At 40.0% G+C, this 20936-nt stretch overlaps 1 protein-coding gene and 1 pseudogene across 2 annotated transcripts; both read right to left on the reverse strand.

Moving 5' to 3' along the window:
- Position 1: 1 nt before the first annotated feature.
- Positions 2 to 1588, reverse strand: LOC128577984 (T-complex protein 11 X-linked protein 2-like). Of its 2 annotated transcripts, XM_053580350.1 has the most exons (2): positions 291 to 1315; positions 92 to 240 (listed from the first exon to the last, which is right to left on the reverse strand). In XM_053580350.1, the coding sequence occupies exons 1-2, from the start codon at positions 1313 to 1315 to the stop codon at positions 216 to 218; spliced, it is 1050 nt and encodes a 349-aa protein (XP_053436325.1). In that variant the 3' UTR covers positions 92 to 215. The 2 variants fall into 2 exon arrangements, with proteins under 2 accessions (XP_053436323.1, XP_053436325.1); XM_053580348.1 differs by having other exon boundaries at positions 2 to 1588.
- A 9488-nt stretch (positions 1589 to 11076) lies between these two features.
- Positions 11077 to 12350, reverse strand: LOC128576746 (beta-1,3-galactosyl-O-glycosyl-glycoprotein beta-1,6-N-acetylglucosaminyltransferase-like; annotated as a pseudogene).
- Positions 12351 to 20936: the final 8586 nt, after the last annotated feature.

Below are 20936 nucleotides of genomic sequence, written 5' to 3' on the forward strand. Positions count from 1 at the left end.
ACATGCTGAGCCCTCTCTCCTGGGTCCCTGTTGCCATGGCTGGAGTCCAGCACTATCAGATAGGTTCCACTTCTGTTTCTTGTGCTTGAACTAGAGTATCGACATTTTTTAGGATCTCAGCATAGTATGGGCCAAATACCTGCTGATTATGATGCATCAGCTTGACAAACTTCCGGCCTAGTTCTGTCAACTCTCCTTCGATGTGATTAAGGCCTTCAGGGAAGTGTAGCAGAGACTCCTGCATGCCACGAACCAAACAGCATTTGAGAAACAAAAGGAGGCGCTGATCAATGATACTACGGACACGGTTTTCTTTCTTGGTGATGTTCTGGAGTTGTCCTATAAGACATACTGTGTTTTCACTGCTTAGGGCAGTAAAGCCCAGGTCCTTGAGGCCACAATGAATTTCCTGAGACACCTGTTCACTCACATTCAACATAGCTTCTTCAGGCTTGGAGTTAAATTCCTCAGTCACAGCCTTGGTTATGCATTTCAGTTTATCCACAAATCCAGGTGAGTTGAATAAAATTGAACCAGAGAAACTTCTAGCCACTAGTAAGACTGAGGCCAATATAGTCAAGTGGCGCAAATGGGACCCCATTTCCTGGACCCGGATTCTGTCCATCAGCAGAGTCTCAGGGAATTCTTCATTTTCAGGATCCCAGAGGAGGAGATTCAGGTAGCCCTGGTATAGCACCATTATGGGATTGGGAGGATCTGAATTCTTAGCTGCCTTGTCTGGAGGTGAACAGGCCATGCTGGAGGAGCTGGGGATGTCAGGAGAATCCAGACATGGTGTAATGAGGTCTGTGGCTGCTTTGGTTAGCCATTTCTTGGTGTAATCAAGGAGATTGGGTTGTTTGTCAAGGAGTTCCTGGAATTTAGCTCTTTCATACTGGATGGAATATTCCTGCAGGTAGGGTCGAATGCTCTGGATGGTATAGTTCGCCATGTCCATTTTCATTAGGCCCAGAACATGGAAGCTGCCCCTCAGTAACTGTGCTGGATCTGTTATGCTCTGTAGTTTCTTTACTGCTTCATCTCGAACTGGTGCACATAGCAGGGTCATCAAACTAAGAATGTAGCTAGAGAGACGAGAGACGTCTAGGGCTCCATGTTCTGCTTCTTGCTTGAGGAGATCCACGTCCAGAACTTCTTTAATCTCATTTTTTAGGCGGATGTGGCGTGGTAATAGCAGTGATAGCAAAACCTCCTTAACTTCTGTCATAAGTTCAAGAGCACAAGTGAATTCGGGAGGATTACTCAAGAGTTGTTCTCTTAAATGGTCCCAAAAAACATTGTACAATGTCTCCATGAACCTGTCTTCCAGACTGTTCGGAGATAAAACATTCTCTTCCATGTAGAAATCTTGGTTTACCATGATTTCATGAGCAATGCTCATCCTGGGAACTTCGTTAATTGTTTCTATTAGACGAGGAGAGTCGTTATTTAAACAGAAGTCTTCCTCTTCTTGGTTCTTCTCTGATGTTTCAGAATTATGGGCTCCACACTTTGCTTCATTAGGATCATTTTGGAGTACAGTTTCCTCACTCTTGGGCATCTTGATGTTATCTCTTCCTCTGTTCTGGACCGGCTGCCCCGCGGCTGAGTATCAGGAATTCTTTATATATTCTCACTGATAGTCCTTTTTGTGGCTATGGGTGTTGCAAATATCATTTGCTCTATACCCTACCTTTTTCATGTCAGTGGTGACTTTTGATAAGGTTCTTAATTTTAATTTGTTGATCTTTTCCTTTTTGGTTAGTGATTTTAGTATTCTATGTAAGAAGTATTTCCTTTCCTTAAGGTCATAACAATATTATTCTATATTTACTTCTAGAAGTTTTATCATTTTGCTTTTCACATTTTTTTATTATTAAATCATAGCTGTGTACATTAACGCAATCATGGGACACCATACACTGGTTTTATAGATCGTTTGACACATTTTCATCACACTGGTTAACATAGCCTTCCTGGCATTTTCTTAGTTATTGTGTTAAGACATTTATATTCTACATTTACTAAGTTTCACATGTACCCTTGTAAGACGCACCATAGGTGTGATCCCACCAATCACCCTCCCTCTGCCCATCCTCCCCCTCCCTCCCCTCCCTTTCCCCCTTCCCCGTATTCTTAGGTTATAACTGGGTTATAGCTTTCATATGAAAGCCTGCTTTTCTTTTTTTTTCTTTTTTTTTTTTTTAGAGTTAACTTTTTTTTATTGTTGGGGATTCATTGAGGGTACAATAAGCCAGGTTGAAAGCCTGCTTTTCACATTTAACTTTCTGCTACATCTGGAATTTGTTTATGTGCCATTTGAAGAAGAGATTGCTGTTTCTTTTTATTTTCTATATGATTGCCCAGTTGTCCCAGTCTCATTGAAATAACTGTCCTTTCTCCACTACCATGACCTGGTTCAGCTTAGTTTTGGGCTTCCTAGTTTCTTCCATTGTTCTACTTATCTATCCGTGTACCAATACAATAATTACTGCAGTTTTATATTATCTTTTGTGTTTTTTGTTTGTTTGTTCTTGTTGTTGTTTTTGCAGTTTTTGGCCAGGGCTGGGCTTGAACCCGCCACCTCCAGCATATGGGGCCATCGCCCTACTCCTCTGAGCCACAAGCACCACCCTATTATCTTTAGTTTTTCAGACAATGTCTTATTCTGTCACCCAGGCTAGAGGGCAGTGGTGGGATTCATAGCTCACTGCAGCCTTGAACTCCAGGGTTCAAAAGATCCTCCTGCCTCAACCTTCTGAGTAGCTGGGACTACAGACACATGCCACCACACCTGACTAATTTTTCTGATTTTGTGTAGAGACAGTGTCTCCCTATGCTGCTCATGCAGCTCTCAAACTCCTGGGCTCAAGTGATCATCCTGCCTCAGCCTCCCAAATACTGAGATTACAGGCTTGAGCCACAGAACCTACCCTATAATAAGTTTCGATATTCAGTAGTGCAAATCTTCCTACATTATTAATATCCTTCAGGATAATTTTACTTTCGGCCTTTTATACTCCCATCTAAATTTTAGAAGCTAGTCAAGTTCCACAAGAAAATTTGTTGAGTTTTTGATTGACATTTTATTGACTCTATAAAGTGGAATGATTTATATGCATACAATAACAAGCCAATCTACAAAAACAATATGTCATTCAATTTATTTGGATTTTCTTTAATTTAATGAAAAAAATGGAGGTTTTCTCAGCAGGTTAAATTTATTCCTAGATACTAGATAACTTTAATTCTATTATAAATTATATCTGTTTGTTTTATTATCTCTATGTTGTTAGTACAAAGAATCATTTCATTATACAATCAACGTAGTTGATTTTCCTTCTTTTTTTTTTTTTGAGACCTTTTACCTAAGTTCTCCCAGTCCTTGCTGTGTTGCTTTGGGTCTGCTCCTTAGATATTCCTGCAGGATTTAGTGTGGGACCTGAAAAGCGGCCTGCACACTGGGTTCTCAGGACCCTTGCAGGGCTGCTCTTGGTGTGTTCTGGCTGTGCATCTTGGGATGGAGCTGAGACTTGTGTTGGTTCATAAGCAGAATTATAGCATGCCCTTCATCAGGTGTCACTATGTCAGCTTCGGTAGTGTGCCTTGTCGTCACAGCTCACAGCAACCTCATACCTTGGGCTTAAGCAATTCTCTTGCCTCAGCCTCCCCAGTAGCTGAAACTACAGGCACCTGCCACAAGACCTGGCTATGTTTTGGTTGCAGTTGTCATTGTTGTTTAGCAGGCCTGGGCTGGGCTCCAACCTGCCAGCCTTGGTGTATGTGGCTGGCGCCCTACTCACTGAGCTACAGGTGCTGAGCCATCATAGTTGATTCTCAATGTTAATTACATATCCAGTCACCTCCTTAGACTCTACTAATTTGTCTATTGATTCTTTTGGATTTTCTATGTCTACCCAATGATATCACTTGTGAGTGGCACTTTTCCTTCTGCCTTTTCATTTCTTCTCTAATCTTGCCAAGATTCCTATCCTTCCACATACTTATTAATCTTTGTACATGCACACAAATGTATTGAATTTTTACATAGATTTTTACTAAGGAGTGGCACATACACAGAAAATGCATAATTCACAATTACACAAAACTGATAAACAGTCACAAGGAAAACACATTCATGTAATCAACAGCCAAATCAAGAAGTAGAACACGATCCATGCATGCATCACAAGCTTCACCCACACCCACACAGTTTTTAATCCAAGTTTTTTCTGAAAAGTAACCCATCTCCTGATTTCTAACATTTTATAATGTTTTAGCTTCATTTTACCTTTTTGCAACTTCTTATAAATGCAAACTTACAGTATTTCATCTTTTGCATTGAATTTTCCCCGGTACTAGTGAGTATGCATGGTATTATGCATGCAGATTCATTTGCATTGCTGCACAGTATTCTATTCCAATCTACCATTTGATGACCTTGTGGTAGCTTCCAATCTGGGGTTAATAGAGATAATGCTGCTATGAGCACTCTTGTACATGTCTCTTGTTGCACACACATGCACATGTCTGTTCAATGATGTGTAAGAATGAAAATGTTGGGTAAATAGACTAAAAGAATAAAACACATGCTATCTTGGTAAGTACAGTAAAAGTATTATAAAACAATGACCAAGATCACAACTGGCAGAGCTGCAATGGACATATGTATTGGAACATGTGTAATCATTTATCTATAAGCCTTGGAGAAGCTGTACAAAGCAGACCTGGCCAAAGAGGTTGAGTAACTCTTGCCTAATAACTACATTCACACAAATATTTTTAGATTTCTTATTAACTGCCTGACACTGTTTTAGACAGGGGGAGCCAATGATGAATAAAATGTATGTAAATTGTTCCATCAGGTTGCTTACAGCCCAGTACAGAGGTTCTCTCTAGAAGGGGTCTTTGGAAATGAATGGGTCACAAGGAATATTCCCACCCAAAATACCAGTAGCTTCCCCACAGAGAAATACTAGCCAATCTAAGATAAACTTTTTCTGACCTATCACACTGTCTCTGGATAATAACAAATTGATGTATGAAGTTACTAATGACTGAAAATAGGTCAGGGATGTTACATAAAAAAAAAAAATCATAATGCCAGGGTCAGGTCTTAGAGATTTTTAACATAGCAAAAGGAAAAAATGTAACAGAAACAAACACGAAATATAAAGAAGAAAAATAAGACAAAAGAGAAAGTATATGTTGTTTTGGAAAAGATTTAAATAGATCAGCATTTGAAAATATTGAGAAGATACCATCTACGTCACTAGGTAAGATGTGAGAAAAATGAGAAAAATATATGATGATAACCAGATGTCAAAGGAAGGGCATAGAAAGATTGTGTGTACTCATTTTAGAACCTTCAATATCATGAGTTTGGAAATTTTGATGTAATCTTAGAAGTTGTTTATACTTGCAGCTTCAAGTCCCTAAGTTTTAAAGGGAAAAAAAAAACCTATTGATATCTGTCTGAAAAGTACAGAAGTCAGAGTAATTGTTAACTGCATATAATACTTGGATAAAGTATAATTTTTGAAATTCAAATTATTCGATAATAATATATCACACTAGAGTAAAGTGTTCTCAGCCAAAGGTGTTTAAGAGTCTAATTGAAAATTATAATAAATTTAAAATCAGATTTGGACAGCCAAGATAAAGCATGGGATTTGTCATCAGAAATCTTTAGGTTGGATTTTGGTTCTAAAACTACCAACCTGTGAAATTCTTGGGGAAGAAATTTGATTTGCCCAAGCATGGATTTTGCTGTCTCTAAAATAGACATGGTACCTTGCAAGGTTTTCGTTTTTGAATGAATTGCGCAGCTTTTGTCCTTATTCATAAATCAGGGGAGGTAACAATATCATTCAAATTTAGTCTACCACCCCACTCCTCAAAAAAAGCAAAATCTACACTATCTGCTACTGATAGGCTTCTAAAGCTCATGAGCCCTCTCTTGGTCCTTGTTTTCAGCTATTTCACTAAACGTTCTGAAGGTGGTGCTTCCCTCACTTATAGAGGAAAGAAGTGCAAACAAAGCACACATTCAAAACTGTCCTTGCCATTTTCTTAGGCTCTCAGGATTTTCTGTGTCTACCATACAGCCCACTAGAATGTAGATTATAGGCCATGGAAAATGTCATTGTAATATGTTGTGAATGTTGCTAAATTCCCATTTTCACTCTATTAATTGTTCGAAACTTCCACAAAGCTTGTTTTTGTTGGTTATACAAGTCCTTGTGTGCGAATTCCTGCAGAATATATTCCTTAAAAATGGAATTCACAAAAAAAAAATGGAATTCACTTTTATATACTGTTGGTGGAGATAAAAATTGGTGCAACATTTCTGGAGATCAATAGGCAATAGATACTACAATGTAAGTGCACATATTCTTTGATCCTGCAGTTTCAGTTCTAGAAATTTATCCGACAAATATCCTTTCATATGTGCACAAAGGTGCATGTTCAAAATTGTACATCGCAGCATTTCTGTAATAGCAAAAGGACAAAATAAGATACATGTCTATTCTCAGAGAATTGGCCAAATCAATTATGGTGTGTCCTTAAAGTGTAAAATCCTGCAATCTTTGAAAAGCATGAGGTGGAGAGAGAAAGGAATTAACAATGTAATTTTTTTTTATTTTTTTTCCTTTTATTAAGTCATATACACATAGATCATGAATACATTTATGCATTTGTGGGTACAATGTATTGATTTTTTAATACAATTTGGATATGTTGTATTTTCATTTCCATTCAATTCAATGCATTATGCACACAAAACCTATCACCATCTACTGGTTTCAACATTATGCCACTTCAAGGAAAGTATAACATAATTTCTCTTTTAAATCTATTTACACTCCACTTTTTCTAGTGTAATTTTTTTTTATTAAATCATAGCTGTGTACATTAATGTGATCATGGGGCACCATACACTGGTTTCATAGACTGTTTGACACATTTTCATCACACTGGTTAACATAGCCTTCCTGGCATTTTCTTAGTTATCGTGCTAAGACATTTATATTCTACCTTTACTAAGTTTCACATGTACCCTTGTAAGATGCACCGCAGGTGTAATCTCTCCAATCCCCCTCCCTCCACCCACCTTCCCCCTCCCTCCCCTCCCTCACCCCCTTCCCCCTATTCTTAGGTTATAACTGGGTTATAGCTTTCATGTGAAAGCCATAAATTAGTTTCATAGTAGGGCTGAGTACATTGAATACTTTTTCTTCCATTCTTGAGATACTTTACTAAGAAGAATATGTTCCAATAATGTAATTTTTTAAAGATTATAAAATAGTGTATGTTTTATATACTTAGTTAAGTGTCCATGTATTCATTTTCTGTGCAGTGGGTAATGTCCATTATCTATAGCCTTATTTAGGGTCGGGATTGTATGCGAAATTGTTACTTTCTACTTCATATGTTTGTATCTTGTTTGAATACCTAGTAAAAATGATTGTGAGACTTCTATGATGTTAAAAGGGGCCTCTCCTTTTGGAAAAAAAAATATTCTTTAAGGATCATTGTTCTAATTTGTCATGGTCATTTAAAAACATATATTGTTTTACAACTGCACATAAATCAGGAACATTGACAATATTCTCCTCGGTCCAGATCGTCAGCTAAGATTTATTCACCAGATTCATTCCACCCACTTTGGCTTCCTCCCAGTTGACTATCTGGATTCCCCTGAGCACTGTGGTATCATCCCAGCTCATGCCCCGCCCTCAACTAAACCCTACTTCCTGTTGTTTCTTATCCACTAAATCTTAATTTTTTTCATCCATTATTGTTACCTGACTGGCTTGATTCAAGGATTCGTGTGTATTCTAGGCCACACCTTTGGTCCCACCTCCATTAGGACCCAATAGTGATCAAAATTACATGAATATAAACAGATCAAATATATAAAGTACCACCCCGTGGCACCAACATGTATCACTTACCAAATACCTATGTTTTCACATATATTTCCTGGCCACCTTGCAATTGAGCAGATCCAAAACCAACTAGTACTAGGCAATAGACTTTGAGTAGAAATGGGTATTCATGGGCTGAGGAAATAAATATTGCTGGGGGAACTTCTGCATTCTCCCCTTCTGTTACGGTGATCTAAGACAGCAATATGGCAGTGAACCACATACCTGAGTTATTATCTAGAAAGGAGCAGCTATAAACAATCATGACCTACAGCTAGCTGTACCTTTGCTTTATTAAGTAAATCACTGAAATTTGGGGACTAAATTGTTATCTGTTAATGTATATTAACAACAGACTTAACATAATGTCACCTCTTTGTCTACAAGATAATGCGACTATTCATTCATGTTTTAAATATGATCATAAGTGTCTTGTATAGTAATTGCAATTTGGTGGCACAAAGGCTATATTTAGCATGACTATGTTTTTTTGTTTGTTTGTTTTTGTTTTTTGTAAAGACAGAGTCTCACTTTATCACCCTTGGTAGAGTGCCATGGCATGACACAGCTCACAGCAACCTCCAACTCCTGGGCTTAAGTGATTCTCTTGCCTCAGCCTCCCGAGTAGCTGGGACTACAGGCGCCTGCCACAATGCCCAGCTATTTTTTTGTTGCAGTTTGGCCACGGCTGGGTTTGAACCCGCCACCCTTGGTATAGGGGGCCAGCGCCCTACCCACAGAGCCACAGGCACCACCCCAGCATGGGTATGTTTTATTTGAACTGCATATGCTTTTTTTTTCTCTTAACAATTTTTTTATTAACTCATAACTGTGTATATTAATGCATTTACGGCTACCATGTGCTGATTTTATGTACAATTTGGAATGCTTACATCAAACTGGTTGACATAGCCTTCACCTCTGCATATTGTTTTTTAAAATGTTTGAACTATTTTTCAATCTTTAAAAATCAGGGTATTTCACCTAAAATCTCATCCATATTTTTGTCTTCTTTTGAAAAACAGGAAACCCTGGTGATACTGAGCCGATATTCTTACATGGTAATAATAGGGCAGAACTGAGTAACAAACATTCAGATGCTGTTGTCTTTTGGATATACAATGGTTTCCTTTCCTTTGGGTAGATACTCAGTAGTGGGATTGCTGGATTGAATGGTAGGTCTACTTTTAATTCTTTCAGGAATTTCCATACTGTTTTCCACAGAGATTGTATTATTTGCATTTCCACCAACAGTGTATAACAGAGTTCCCTTTTCTCCACATCCACACCAAATCCATTGTTTTTTGAGTTTTAAATAATAGCCATTATGACAGGAGTAAAATGGTGTCTCGATGTGGTTTTCATTTGCACTTCCCTGATGATTAGTGACATTGAGCATATTTTCATGTTTGTGGGCCATTCCGTTTTTTGAAAAAATTCCGTTCACATTCTTTTACCCGCTTTTCTCTTTTTTCTTGCTGATTTTTTTTCAGCCTCTTTATGGATTTGGAATATTAGTCCTTCGTCAGATGTATAGTATGTGAATATTTTCTCCCATTCTGTAGGTAGTCTATTTACTTTGTCAATTATTTCCTTTCCTCTGCAGAAACTTTTCAGTTTAATTATGCCCTCTCTATTTATTTTTATTGTTATAGTATTTGCTTTTAGGGTCTTAGTCATAACTTCTTTTCCTAGGCCAAGATCCAAAAGAGGTTTTCCTACATTTTCTTCTGGAATTTTCATGTTTTCTGGTCTTATATTAAGTCTCTGATCTATCTTGAGTTAATTTTTGTACATGGTCAGAGATAAGGACACTCTACTGCACGTGGCTATCCAATTTTTTCAACACCATTTATTGAATAGAGTGTCCTTTCCCCAGAACCTTTTTTTTTAGTTTATAAAAAAGATAATTTTAATAACCTGATGATTCACAGAAATTGTCATTTTTTGAAAACAAGCAAAAATAACACAAAAATTTTCATGTTAAATCAAACCCAATTTAAGCTCCCTGAGATGACATAGAGACACAGTACACAGCACAATGTTACAGCAGAAAATCAATTGTTTACAAGGATCACTTCGAGTCAAATCCAATTTCTATTTCTTTCTTTCTTTCTTTTTTTTTTTTTTTGAAATAGAGTCTCACTCTGTTGTCCCAGGCTAGAGTACTGTGGTATCATCCTAGCTCACAGCAACCTCAAACTCCTGAGCCCAATCATCCTCCTGCCTCAGCCTCCCAAGTAGCTGGGACTACAGGTGCCCACCATAACGCCTGCCTAATTTTTCTATTTTTTAATAGCAACAGATCTCACTCTTGGTCGAGCTGGTCTTGAACTCCTGAGCTTAAGGGATCCTCTCACCTCAGCCTCCCAGAGTACTAGGATTACAGGCACTTTGTGAACCACTACACTGACCCAATCTCTATTTCAATAAATATAACATGAGATAAATTTTATCCTTATAATTGTTTGTTGTTATAAATTAATTCATCCAGCAAAATGGTCATATTTAAAATTCTCAAAATAGGCTCAGCGCCTGTAGCTCAGCAGCTAGGGCGCCAGCCACATACACTGGAGCTGGCGGGTTCAAATCCAGCCTGGGCCTGCCAAACAACAATGACAACTACAACCAAAAAATAGTTGGGCGTTGTGGTGGGCGCCTGTAGTCCCAGCTACTTGGGAGGATGAGGCAAGAGAATCGCTTAAGCCCAAGACTTTGAGGTTGCTGTGAGCTGTGACGCCACAGCCCCCTACCTAGGGCAGCAAAGTAAGATTCCGTCTCAAAAAATAAAATAAAATTCTCAAAATAGTTTTGGCACAGCTCAAATTTTCTCATTTTTGTTAAGTCCCTGAAGTCTTTTAACAGGTTGAGTTTTTGCACTGGCCTCTTCTCCAGAACCCCTTCTCCAGAATGCCTTGCTGCTCACCCTGGCCTCATAGCTACTTTATTTCTCCCTGAGGTTGACTCTAGGGCAGCATTTAATGCTATCAGCTTTCTAACCAACTGTGCTCTGCAGAAACCTTGCAGCTTCTCAAATGCGAAGACTTAGAGTTCCTGCCCCCAAAAGGACCTCAGACAATTTTTCTGATGCTTCCTGACAAGGAGGAAGAACCAAATGCCTCTGTCTTATTAATCCTAAAATGGCCTACAGCAGCCGGTGGTTTAATGTTTCCAAAGCTTTATGCCTCAGGTGCTCATCCAGACACTGGATGGCAAAGTGGTCGACGTCCATGTCAAACTTATTGGCAAACAAGTGGTGCGTGTGCAGCACCCAGTTCAAGTCTCCAGCTCCAAACACCCACACAGAGCGCACGTGGGCCTCGGTGCAGGGTGGGTAGGGAGTGCCCTTAGAAATATCGCCCTCATAGTACTGCCACTTGACAAACCTAGCCACTGTGAGCATATCAGACAAGTCGTACTTACGGCTCAAGGAAAGAGAGCCAGGGACTTCAGGGATCCTTTGGGTAGTGGCCCAGAGATACTCATCCGGGCTGTACGTGTCCTGCGCCCACTCCATAAACTTTTGGATTTTTTCATTTTCTAGGACATACCTCACATACTCCCTACTGACCACAAAATACCCACTGCCTGAGAAAAGAGGTGTTTCAAGCGGAAGATGCGTTTTGACAGTCCCCGTGTTGGTCAGCTTTCCATCAACAACTGTATACCACTTTTTCCACCTTTCTTCTTTACGGAGTCGCATCTTCTCAGTTTCAAGGTTGTTTTCGCCCATGAATGACTTGAGCTTCCTGACAATTTCTAGGTTGGTTTTAATGGGAAAATCCATACCACAAAGATTTATCGAGTACTTCCAGTCTGCACGCATTCTGTAAAGGTCCTTCATGCAGTTGAGGTCAGCCTGAACCCAGCTCCACGATGCATAAACCACACTCTCCAATTGACTGGCCACAAAGACATTATTGAAGCAGGATGCAATGCCCATCACTGCAGCTAGGAAGGGCTGCTCTGATTTTCTATCCACATGGATGCAATAGAAATTCTGAGGCATATAGATGGCCCTAAGAAGCCTGTCAAGCATTTCGATTTTGTGATGAACCACTATAGAATAGGCTATTGGAAACCCCGCCTCTTCTTTACTAAGGGGTTCTGTAATGTATTTGCACAGTCACTGGTCATGTTGATATAATCATGAGGTGTCCACCGAGTGCGCCTTCTGAATTTTACTGTTAGTGTCTCAAGCTTTGCCTTTTGGTTTTCATCTATATCACCCTGGACAACTTTGGTGAAATTAATATTACTAGGATTCTCTCCAACAAGCTCCAAGAGTCTGCTGTTTACAAATTCGGGCTTTTGATGAATCTTTACAACAGAGAAGGTGACTAGGAAAAAAACAAGGAACATGGAGCAGTAATTCATGGGATAAGAAAAAAGTCTTCTGCACAGCAGCTTCTTCAGCATTTCAAACAACAATCAGGGATCTCCCTTTGTTAAAAGAAGTCTTCGAGGCTTCAACCCAGAACTTTGTTTTATCTGCTTTGTCAAAGATCAGTTGCTTGTAGATATATGGTTTTATTTCTGTGTTCTCTATTCTGTTCCATTAACCTACATTTTCTGCTTTTATACCAGTACCACAGCTTTTGGTTACTATAGTCTTGTAGTATAACTTGAAGTCAGGTAAGGTGATGCCTCCAGATTTGTTCTTTTTGCTCAGGATTTCTTTGGCTAGTGGGGCTGTTTCAATGATGTAAGTATTTTGGTGGGAATTGCATTGAATCCATAAATCACTTCGGGCAGTACAGACATGTTAACGATATTAATTATTCTACACAGCTATGATTTAATAAAAAATAAATAAAATAAAATATATATTAATTATTCTAGTCCATGAGCATGGGATATTTTTCTATTCATATCATCTCTGATTTCTTCCATCAGTGCTTAATAGTTCTCCTTGGTGAGACTTTTCACTTCTTGGGTTAAGTATATTTCTAGGTATTTTATTTTCTTGTCAGCTATTGTAAATGGTATTGAGTTTCTGATTTAACTGTAAGCTTAACTATTATTAGAAATGCTACTGATTTGTGTACATTAATTTTGTAACCGGAGACTTAGTCTTTTCCGGCTCATTTCTCTCCTTTTTATTTGTCTCTCTTACAGTTTAGTGAGATCAGTATATTTACTCAAGTCAGAATCTTTTCCCACGAAATGTTTAATTAACTTTGCTTGCTGGTTATTTCCAAGGCTTAGATTATCAAGTTTCAACCATGACATTGCAACATTAAAGTGGCAATTGGTTATCACGTATGGCCCAAATAATTTATTACTGAAATTCACTAAGATACTAAATTTCAAGAATTATGTCAATCAGAGTTCAATCAGAAAGACTGAAGTCACTCAAGTTTCCTTGAGAAAGAAGAGACTTACTTTGTATAATAAAAATCCAGGGGGGGGAGAGACAATATGGCAGACTGAAGCCAGCTTTCAACAGAGGCTCCTGTCCAGAAGGAGAGTTAAGGGACAGGAATTTAGTAAGTATCCTGGTGGATTTGAGCTGCACCAAGAGAGAAGGTTGAAGAATGCACATCAACACCGCTGAGGCAAGCTGTGATCACAAGGACGCAAACAAAAGGTACAAAATCCACCACCAAGCGGACAGGAGTCCCCCTCCCCCATGAGACCAGCTCAAGAACCCCACAATTAAACAAACGGGCAGAAATTAAAGGCCCTCCCACTACACTCCACGGGACAGACCCTCTAAAAACTGGACCTACCTCCCCTACTAGGGTGCCATGGCGTTCTCCTGCCAGGCATAAAACTGTATAAAACTTTAAAAATCCTTTGCCGGCAACCCTGAACCCCAACACTCCCCTCCCACTCACTGAGGACTGGAGGCCTGTCCCCCAGGAGTTCGGATTCTTGGGTGATTTCTCAAGGGGAGTGGACAGTCCCCGAGCTGCAACTGTCAGCGCTGACTCTGAGGCACGCGAGCGAGGAGAGGGCACCCGGCCAAGGGGGAGTCACGCCTCGGCAGCACTTCCCTGCGGTGCGGTGCAGCAGCCCTCCCCGTGCATCAATACGGCCAGGCATAAAACTGAATGAAACTCTAGCTTCCCCCCACTCTCACTCGGGGTCTGGGGGCCTGTCCCCCAGGAGTTCGGATCCTTGGGTGATTTCTCAAGGGGAGTGCACAGTGCCCGAGCGGCGACTGGTCAGCACTGACTCTGAGACACGCGAATGAGGGAGGGCACTCGGCTGAGGGGAAGTCACGCCTTGGCGGCACTTCCCTGCAGTGCGGTGCAGCAGCCCTCCCCAGGCAACAATATGGCCAGGCATAAAACTGAATGAAGCTCTAGCTTCCCCGCTGAGCTCTCAGCACTCCCCTCCACTCTCACTCGGGGTCTGGGGGCCTGTCCCTCAGGAGTTTGGATCCTTGGGTGATTTCTCGAGGGGAGTGCACAGTGCCCGAGCCGCGACTGGTCAGCGCTGACTCTGAGACACGCCAGTGAGGAGAGGGCACTCGGCTGAGGGGGAGTCACGCCTTGGCGGCACTTCCCTGCGGTGAGGTGCAGCAGCCCTCCCCGGGCAACAATACGGCCAGGCATAAAACTGAATGAAACGCTAGCTTCCCCCCACTCTCACTCGGGAGTCTGGGGGCCTGCGTCCCAGGAGTCCGGATTCTTGGGAGATCTCTCGAGGGGTGTGGACAGGGCATAAATTGCGGCCACTCAGTGCTGACTCTGGGGCGCAAGACAGAGGAGAAAAGGGTCAGCTGGGTGCCCACACCAGAGCAGCAGTTCCTGGAGGCAAATCAACAGCCGTTTTTTCTTTAACAGCAAAATGGCTCACTTCCGGATATTCTGAAGCCACACCCCCTGTCTCCCTGGGCAACCAGAGGAGGCCACCAGTGAGCAAAGGATTTGCCTGGCACTGCTCACAAACCTGGGAAGCTTCCAGGGCAGGGCCTACTCAGAGAGGTAATCAGACACAAACCTCCAGCAGCAAAGACATTTGAACACAGAACAGCCCGTCTTCTGTAGGTGATTTTAGCAGAAACAGAGACAGAACCCCGCAAAGTTCTCTGTTCTGTTCTGTTAGCAACATCAATCAGGGACAGGGCTAAGCCTGAGTGAACACCTCCCTCCCACCACCTGCATCAAGCACTCAAAGATGTCTGGCCCTATCTCCTCCTGCTAGATAGCAGAAGACTGCAGGGGCCTGGCAGACTTCCTTGCAATTCAGGCAGGTGCAAACCCCTGGAGTATCTGTTCACTACAGGCAACTGGGTTAGCCATCTGCAGAGATACCAGTGACTGGGTCCGACAGAGGGGCAAAGTGGGGAAGGAGACATCAACCTTCCCAGACTGATCTATTTGCTAGGTGGCTCCTCCTGACTCCACGCAGCATTGGAGTAAGCCATATCAGAAGAGTCACCAGACCCCTGTGATCCAGTTGCCAGAGACCTCTTGAACTCTCCCACCCGAGACAGGTGCCGATTGAGACAATCGATTTGGACCTTTTGAACTGAACTAATAGACTGAGGACTTTTCAGGCGGTGCCCTGGGTATGCAGTTGTAGGAAGGTTTGATTTTCCTTTTCCTTTTCAAATTGGTGCCAGAGGTGGGTGGCGGGGTGACTTAATTGCTGGTTTTTCCACATAGCTGAGCCTTCAAGCCAGAGTAAATGTTACAACAGGATTGAACAGAAACCAACTGAAAACAAGACAGAACCACTTCGGCCCACCACACAAGACAGGGCCCCAGTTTCTCAGGCCATAACACTGTACAGGCCCTCGATAAAGCCCCAGGGGAAAAATCAAAGGGAGTAAAATAACCATGGGGCGGAATCAGTGGAAAAACTCTGGTAACATGAATAACCAGAATAGATCAACCCCCACAAGAAAAGATATGGCAGATGTGATTGAAGATCCCATTCATAAACAACTGGCTGAGATGTCAGAAATCGAATTCAGAATTTGGATTGCAGACAAGATTAATAAAATGGAATTAGGAATTCGAGGAGAAATTCAAAAGTTGTCTCAAGAATTTAACGAATTTAAAGACAAAACCACCAAAGACTTAGACACACTGAAGCAAGAATTTACAGCCCTCAAAGATATGAAAAATACAGTAGAATCCCTCAGCAACAGAATGGAGCAAGCAGAAGAAAGGATTTCTGACATTGAAGATAAAGTCTTCGAACACTCCCAATCTCTCAAAGAGGAAGAGAAATGGAGAGCAAAAACGGATCACTCACTCAGAGAACTCTCGGATAATTCAAAAGCAATATACGAATAATTGGGATTTCGGAGAATGATGAAGTGGCCTCAAAGGGCACAGAGGCCCTTCTGCATGAAATTATGAAAGAAAATTTTCCAGACATGCCTAGAGAATCTGAAATTCAGATAGCGGACAGCTTCAGAACCTCAGCACGATTCAACCCCAATAAGTCATCCCCCAGGCATATCATAATTAGCGTCACTAAAGTTAATATGAAAGAGAAGATCAAAGCAGCCCGGCGAAAGAAAACCATTACGTACAAAGGAAAGAATATTAGAATAACTGCAGATCTCTCTGCTGAAACTTTTCAAGCCAGAAGAGGGTGGTCATCAACTTTTAATCTCCTGAAGCAAAATAACTTTCAACCCAGGATCTTGTATCCAGCTAAACTGAGTTTCATTTATGATGGAGAAATTAAATACTTCAATGATATTCACATGTCGAAAAAATTTGCCATAAGTAAACCAGCTCTTCAGGATATCTCAGACCTATCCTCCACAATGACCAACCCAATCCTATACCACAAAAGTAAACTCACTCAGAAACTTCGGATCAAACTCCAACTTCCACACTGGCGAAAGGAGTAAAAATGTCCACTGGACCTTTGAAAAACTCAATACCCAAAATTCCACCAGACTTATCAATACTCTCCATTAATGTGAATGGCTTAAACTAGGTTTAAAGAGGCATAGGTTAGCTGACTGGGTACAAAAACTCAAGCCAGATATTTGTTGCATACAAGAGTCATATCTTAACCTAAAAGACAAATACAGACTCAGGGTGAAAGGATGGTCATCCACATTTCAGGCAAATGGCAATCAGAAAAAAGCAGGTGTTGCAATTTTATTTGCAGATACAGTAGGCTTTAAACCATCAAAAGTAAGGAAGGACAAGAATGGTCACTTCATATTTGTTAAGGGTAATACTCAATATGATGAGATCTCAATTATTAATATCTATGCACCCAACCAGAATGCACCTCAACTTATAAGAGAAACTCTAACAGACATGAGTAACTTGATTTCCTCCAGCTCCATAATCGTCGGAGATTTCAACACTCCTTTGGCAGTGCTGGATAGATCCTCCAGCAAGAAGCTGAGCAAAGAAATCTTAGATTTAAACCTAACCATCCAATATTTAGATTTAGCAGACATCTACAGAACATTTCATCCCAACAAAACTGAATACACATAATTCTCATTAGCCCACGGAACTTACTCCAAAATTGACCACATTTTAGGTCACAAGTCTAACCTCAGTAAATTTAAAGGAATAGAAATTATTCCTTGCATCTTCTCGGACCATCATGGAATAAAACTTGAATTGAGTAACGACAGGAATCTGCATACTCATACAAAAACATGGAAGTTAAATAACCTTCTGCTGAATGATAGCTGGGTCAGAGATGAGATTAAGAAAGAAATCGCCAATTTTTTGGAACAAAACGACAATGAAGAAACAAACTATCAGAACCCCTGGGACACCGCAAAGGCAGTTCTAAGAGGGAAATTTATAGCACTGCAAGCCTTCCTCAAGAGAACGGAAAGAGAGGAAGTTAACAACTTAATGGGACATCTCAAGCAACTGGAAAAGGAAGAACATTCCAACCCCAAACCCAGTAGAAGAAAAGAAATAACCAAAATTAGAGCAGAATTAAATGAAATTGAAAACAAAAGAATAATACAACAGATCAATAAATCAAAAAGCTGGTTTTTTGAAAAGGTCAATAAAATAGATAAACCTCTGGCCAACCTAATCAGGAAAAAAAGAGTAAAATCTCTAATATCATCAATCAGAAACAACAAAGACAAAATAACCACAGACTCATCAGAAATCCAAAAAATCCTTAATGAATATTACAAGAAACTTTATTCTCAGAAATATGAAAATCTGAAGGAAATAGACCGATACTTGGAAGCACGCCACCTTCCAAGACTTAACCAGAATCAAGTGGAAATGTTGAACAGACCCATATCAAGTTCAGAAATAGCATCAACTATACAAAACCTCCCTAAAAAGAAAAGCCCGGGACCAGATGGTTTCACGTCAGAATTCTACCAAACCTTTAAAGAGGAATTAGTACCTATATTACTCAACCTGTTCCAAAATGTAGAAAAAGAAGGAAGACTACCCAACACGTTCTATGAAGCAAATATCACCCTGATCCCCAAACCAGGAAAAGACCCAACAAGAAAAGAAAATTATAGACCAATATCACTAATGAATATAGATGCAAAAATATTCAACAAGATCCTAACAAACAGAATCCAGCAACACATCAAACAAATTATACATCATGACCAAGTTGGTTTTATCCCAGGGTCTCAAGGCTGGTTCAATATACGTAAATCTATAAATGTAATTCAGCACATAAACAAATTAAAAAACAAAGACCATATGATTCTCTCAATTGATGCAGAAAAAGCTTTTGATAATATCCAGCATCCCTTCATGATCAGAACACTCAAGAAAATTGGTCTAGAAGGGACTTTTCTTAAACTGATAGAGGCTATCTATAGCAAACCCACAGCCAATATCATATTGAATGGAGTTAAATTGGAATCATTTCCACTCAAATCAGGAACCAGACAAGGCTGCCCATTGTCTCCATTGCTTTTCAACATTGTAATGGAAGTTTTAGCCACCGCAATTAGGGAAGACAAGAGTCATATCTTAACCTAAAAGACAAATACAGACTCAGGGTGAAAGGATGGTCATCCACATTTCAGGCAAATGGTAATCAGAAAAAAGCAGGTGTTGCAATTTTATTTGCAGATACAGTAGGCTTTAAACCATCAAAAGTAAGGAAGGACAAGAATGGTCACTTCATATTTGTTAAGGGTAATACTCAATATGATGAGATCTCAATTATTAATATCTATGCACCCAACCAGAATGCACCTCAACTTATAAGAGAAACTCTAACAGACATGAGTAACTTGATTTCCTCCAGCTCCATAATCGTCGGAGATTTCAACACTCCTTTGGCAGTGCTGGATAGATCCTCCAGCAAGAAGCTGAGCAAAGAAATCTTAGATTTAAACCTAACCATCCAATATTTAGATTTAGCAGACATCTACAGAACATTTCATCCCAACAAAACTGAATACACATAATTCTCATCAGCCCACGGAACTTACTCCAAAATTGACCACATTTTAGGTCACAAGTCTAACCTCAGTAAATTTAAAGGAATAGAAATTATTCCTTGCATCTTCTCGGACCATCACGGAATAAAACTTGAATTGAGTAACAACAGGAATCTGCATACTCATACAAAAACATGGAAGTTAAATAACCTTCTGCTGAATGATAGCTGGGTCAGAGATGAGATTAAGAAAGAAATCGCCAATTTTTTGGAACAAAACGACAATGAAGACACAAACTATCAGAACCCCTGGGACACCGCAAAGGCAGTTCTAAGAGGGAAATTTATAGCACTGCAAGCCTTCCTCAAGAGAACGGAAAGAGAGGAAGTTAACAACTTAATGGGACATCTCAAGCAACTGGAAAAGGAAGAACATTCCAACCCCAAACCCAGTAGAAGAAAAGAAATAACCAAAATTAGAGCAGAATTAAATGAAATTGAAAACAAAAGAATAATACAACAGATCAATAAATCAAAAAGCTGGTTTTTTGAAAAGGTCAATAAAATAGATGAACCTCTGGCCAACCTAATCAGGAAAAAAAGAGTACAATCTCTAATATCATCAATCAGAAGCAACAAAGACAAAATAACAACAGACTCGTCAGAAATCCAAAAAATCCTTAATGAATATTACAAGAAATTTTATTCTCAGAAATATGAAAATCTGAAGGAAATTGACCAATACTTGGAAGCACGCCACCTTCCAAGACTTAGCCAGAATCAAGTGGAAATGTTGAACAGACCCATATCAAGTTCAGAAATAGCATCAACTATACAAAACCTCCCTAAAAAGAAAAGCCCGGGACCAGATGGTTTCACGTCAGAATTCTACCAAACCTTTAAAGAGGAATTAGTACCTATATTACTCAACCTGTTCCAAAATGTAGAAAAAGAAGGAAGACTACCCAACACGTTCTATGAAGCAAACATCACCTTGATCCCCAAACCAGGAAAAGACCCAACAAGAAAAGAAAATTATAGGCTGATATCACTAATGAATATAGACGCAAAAATATTCAACAAGATCCTAACAAACAGAATCCAGCAACACATCAAACAAATTATACATCATGACCAAGTTGGTTTTATCCCAGGGTCTCAAGGCTGGTTCAATATACGTAAATCTATAAATGTAATTCAGCACATAAACAAATTAAAAAACAAAGACCATATGATTCTCTCAATCGATGCAGAAAAAGCTTTTGATAATATCCAGCATCCCTTCATGATCAGAACACTCAAGAAAATTGGTCTAGAAGGGACTTTTCTTAAACTGATAGAGGCTATCTACAGCAAACCCACAGCCAATATCATATTGAATGGAGTTAAATTGGAATCATTTCCACTCAGATCAGGAACCAGACAAGGCTGCCCATTGTCTCCATTGCTTTTCAACATTGTAATGGAAGTTTTAGCCACTGCAATTAGGGAAGAAAAGGCGATCAAGGGTATCCATATAGGGTCAGAAGAGATCAAACTTTCACTCTTCGCAGATGATATGATTGTGTATCTGGAAAACACTAGGGACTCTACTATAAAACTCCTAGAAGTGATCAAGGAATACAGCAGCGTCTCAGGTTACAAAATCAACATCCATAAATCGGTAGCCTTTATATACAC

This window comes from Nycticebus coucang, chromosome X, assembly GCF_027406575.1.
Source record: "Nycticebus coucang isolate mNycCou1 chromosome X, mNycCou1.pri, whole genome shotgun sequence".
Lineage (NCBI taxonomy): Eukaryota > Metazoa > Chordata > Mammalia > Primates > Lorisidae > Nycticebus > Nycticebus coucang.

What these genes read in the sequence shown, in the direction of transcription:
- LOC128577984 (XM_053580348.1), bottom strand. Translation starts at nt 1,561, where the DNA reads ATGCCCAAGAGTGAGGAAACTGTACTCCAAAATGATCCTAATGAAGCA.